Genomic DNA, 2797 nt, shown 5'->3' with positions numbered 1-2797 from the left:
TGATTTGAAATGCTATGGCAGCTTTATCTACAACTCAATAAAATTGTTGAATTTGTTGCTAATTGGTTTGGTTTGGTTTGGGCCATTAAAGTTGCACATTTTAGTTTACCGTAGTGTAAACTACAATGTCATATATATTTGTTTTCAATGCATCAGTCCATATATATATATAGAGGAACAAAAAATTGTATGGACAATTATTAAGTTGGGTAAAGATATTTGTAAACTTTTAGTATAAGGAGAGTTTGTACAAACTAACATAATATATCATATAAGTATCACATAATAGGAGAGTTTACATAACATTAATATGATATTAAGTTATGTGGGTCTCAGAATTATATGACATACTTTATTATATATCGCATTAATTTCTACAAAATTAAGAGTTTGCAATAATAGGATTATCGTATTAAGTCGGTGTCACATGAACCTCCGGAAGGTCGGTTGGGCTTGGACCACACACCATCTGCATTATCTGCAGATAATTCAAAGATCCGAAATATTAAAATGATATAATTCCCGAATACCTCCAAAATGAATATTAAATTCATTTTATCTGCCCAAAAATTTAGATAGACAGAAGTCAAAAAACATCACTTTCTCAGCCACGAGAGACGACTCTTCTTTCAACTATAAATTAATCAATGATCCCTTGCTCTTGTAGCAAAATTTCATTCTCAACACAAACTTAGCTCTGTTTCACTGTCATGAAATGGAATTTTATGATCTGAAATCGATTGCAGTCTCCATAGTTTTGGTTACAGTTGTAACATGGGCATGGAGTGTGCTGAACGAGGTCTGGTTTAGGCCAAAGAAGCTGGAGAGGTATCTGAGACAACAAGGTCTTAAAGGCAGACCTTACAGGTTTATGTATGGAGACATTAAAGAGAACGCCATGATGTTAAAAGAAGCTAAATCCAAACCCCTCAGTATCTCAGATGACATTTCACCAGTCGTTCTTCCATTCCTGCATAAATTGGTCAAAGATTATGGTATGTAATCAATCCCCTTTTCATATAACTTCCTTTCATGTCTGCAAATTCCAAGATGTGTGAGTGAGATGCTGAGCACTAAACTTTTCTTTTTTCTCCTTTTAATTACTTTTTAAGGAAGCTCTAGATAAGGGAGCCTTATCTATAGGTAAATCTCATTAAGAATCAAGACTCAGCGCAATTAATCAAGAGAAAAAATAAGTCAACCAAGAGGTGAAACATCAAGAAATTAAGAACAGTATTAAGTGAAATGATAGGCAGGAATTTCACAACTATCTTTAAAAATGATCCGAGCAATGTTCGTAGGGGGAGCACCGGCAACACAGTTGCCTTCAGAAAAAAAAATGTGTAATTTTGAAATTAAATTGGATTGCTGTCAAGCAATTGTACCACATAATTAAGTGGAGTTTTTTTTTTTTTTTTCTTTTCAAATGATAGATGATGATGAAATTTACCAAGTTTCTTTACTGCAAACAGAATTTATTGTTTTCAATGGACAAAGTAATTATTATAATTATAAGTAGGAGAGATTGTTTTCCATATTTGAGATCTTAATTATGAGACTATCGTAATTGATTATGTTTGCTAACTTTAATGCAGGCCAGAATTCTTTTATGTGGTTTGGTCCAGTACCCAGAGTGACCATCATGGATCCTGATCAAATCAAAGAAATATTTACCAGGATCAATGAATTTCCGAAACCGAAGGCCATAAACCCTATTTCCAAGTTGCTGGCAACTGGACTTGCAAACTATGGTGGTGAGAAGTGGACTAAACATAGAAGGATTATCAACCCAGCATTCCATCTTGACAAGTTGAAGGTCAACTTTTTATTATTATTTTTTTAATTTTCTCATATTTCTAATGATATTGACAATTTGACTCTCGATGTATGATTGTTACAGCTGATGTTACCAGAATTCTACAAAGTATGCAGTGAGATGATTTGCAAATGGGAGAAGTTGGCGTCTAAAGAAGGATCATGTGAATTGGATGTATGGCCCTATCTTGTAAAATTGACTGGTGATGTGATTTCTCGAACAGCATTTGGAAGCAATTTTGAAGAAGGAAGGAGGATTTTCCAACTCCAAACAGAATTAGCTGATCTCACATTACAAGCTATTCAGTCTGCTTACATTCCAGGATCCAGGTTTGATGTTGGGAATGTAAAATTCTATAATCCTCTGATGTGTTTGTCACTGAGTGATAAAATTTTATTTTGTTTTATTTTTTTCCTCTCATATAGGTTTTTGCCTAGTGAGAGTAACAAGAGAATGAAGGAATTGGAGAAGGAAATACGCGCTTTACTGATGGGTATTATCAAGAACAGAGAGAAGGCAATGAAAGCAGGTGAAGCTACAAAGAATGATTTATTAGGCATACTTATGGAATCCAATATTACAGAAATCAGAGAAAATGGAAACAACAAAAATGTTGGAATGACTATCAATGATGTGATTGAAGAGTGCAAACTATTTTACTTTGCCGGGCAAGAGACCACCTCAGTTTTGCTCGTTTGGACTTTGGTTTTATTGAGTAAGCATCAAAATTGGCAAGCTGGTGCAAGGGAAGAGGTTTTGCGAGTCTTTGGCCATAACAAGCCTAACTATGATGAGTTGAATCACTTGAAAATTGTAAGTACCCGCAACATAGTGTCGGAAAATTCTCTTTCTTTTGTTTTGAAGAATTTGATTTTACCTAATAATTTTCAATGTTCAGGTGTCGATGATATTGTATGAGGTACTAAGGCTATATCCGTCAGTAGTTATGGCTCCTAGAGCTATTGACCGAGAAACAAAGCT

General features: G+C 34.4%; 1 protein-coding gene across 1 annotated transcript; it reads left to right on the top strand.

Annotated features, from left to right (window-relative positions):
- Positions 1–621: 621 nt before the first annotated feature.
- Positions 622–2792, top strand: LOC116146506 (cytochrome P450 CYP72A219-like; the record flags this gene model as incomplete). The annotated part of the gene is made up of 5 exons (XM_031431922.1): positions 622–995; positions 1596–1816; positions 1901–2145; positions 2242–2629; positions 2715–2792. Coding segments are annotated over exons 1-5 (1212 nt in total), but the record flags the coding sequence as incomplete, so codon positions are not given.
- Between the last annotated feature and the right edge of the window lie 5 nt (positions 2793–2797).

The sequence above is a fragment of the Pistacia vera genome, unplaced genomic scaffold (genome assembly GCF_008641045.1).
Source record: "Pistacia vera cultivar Batoury unplaced genomic scaffold, PisVer_v2 Contig478, whole genome shotgun sequence".
NCBI lineage: Eukaryota > Viridiplantae > Streptophyta > Magnoliopsida > Sapindales > Anacardiaceae > Pistacia > Pistacia vera.
The sequence above is the reverse complement of the archived record's forward strand: the minus strand, read 5'-3'. Positions and strand labels throughout refer to the sequence as shown.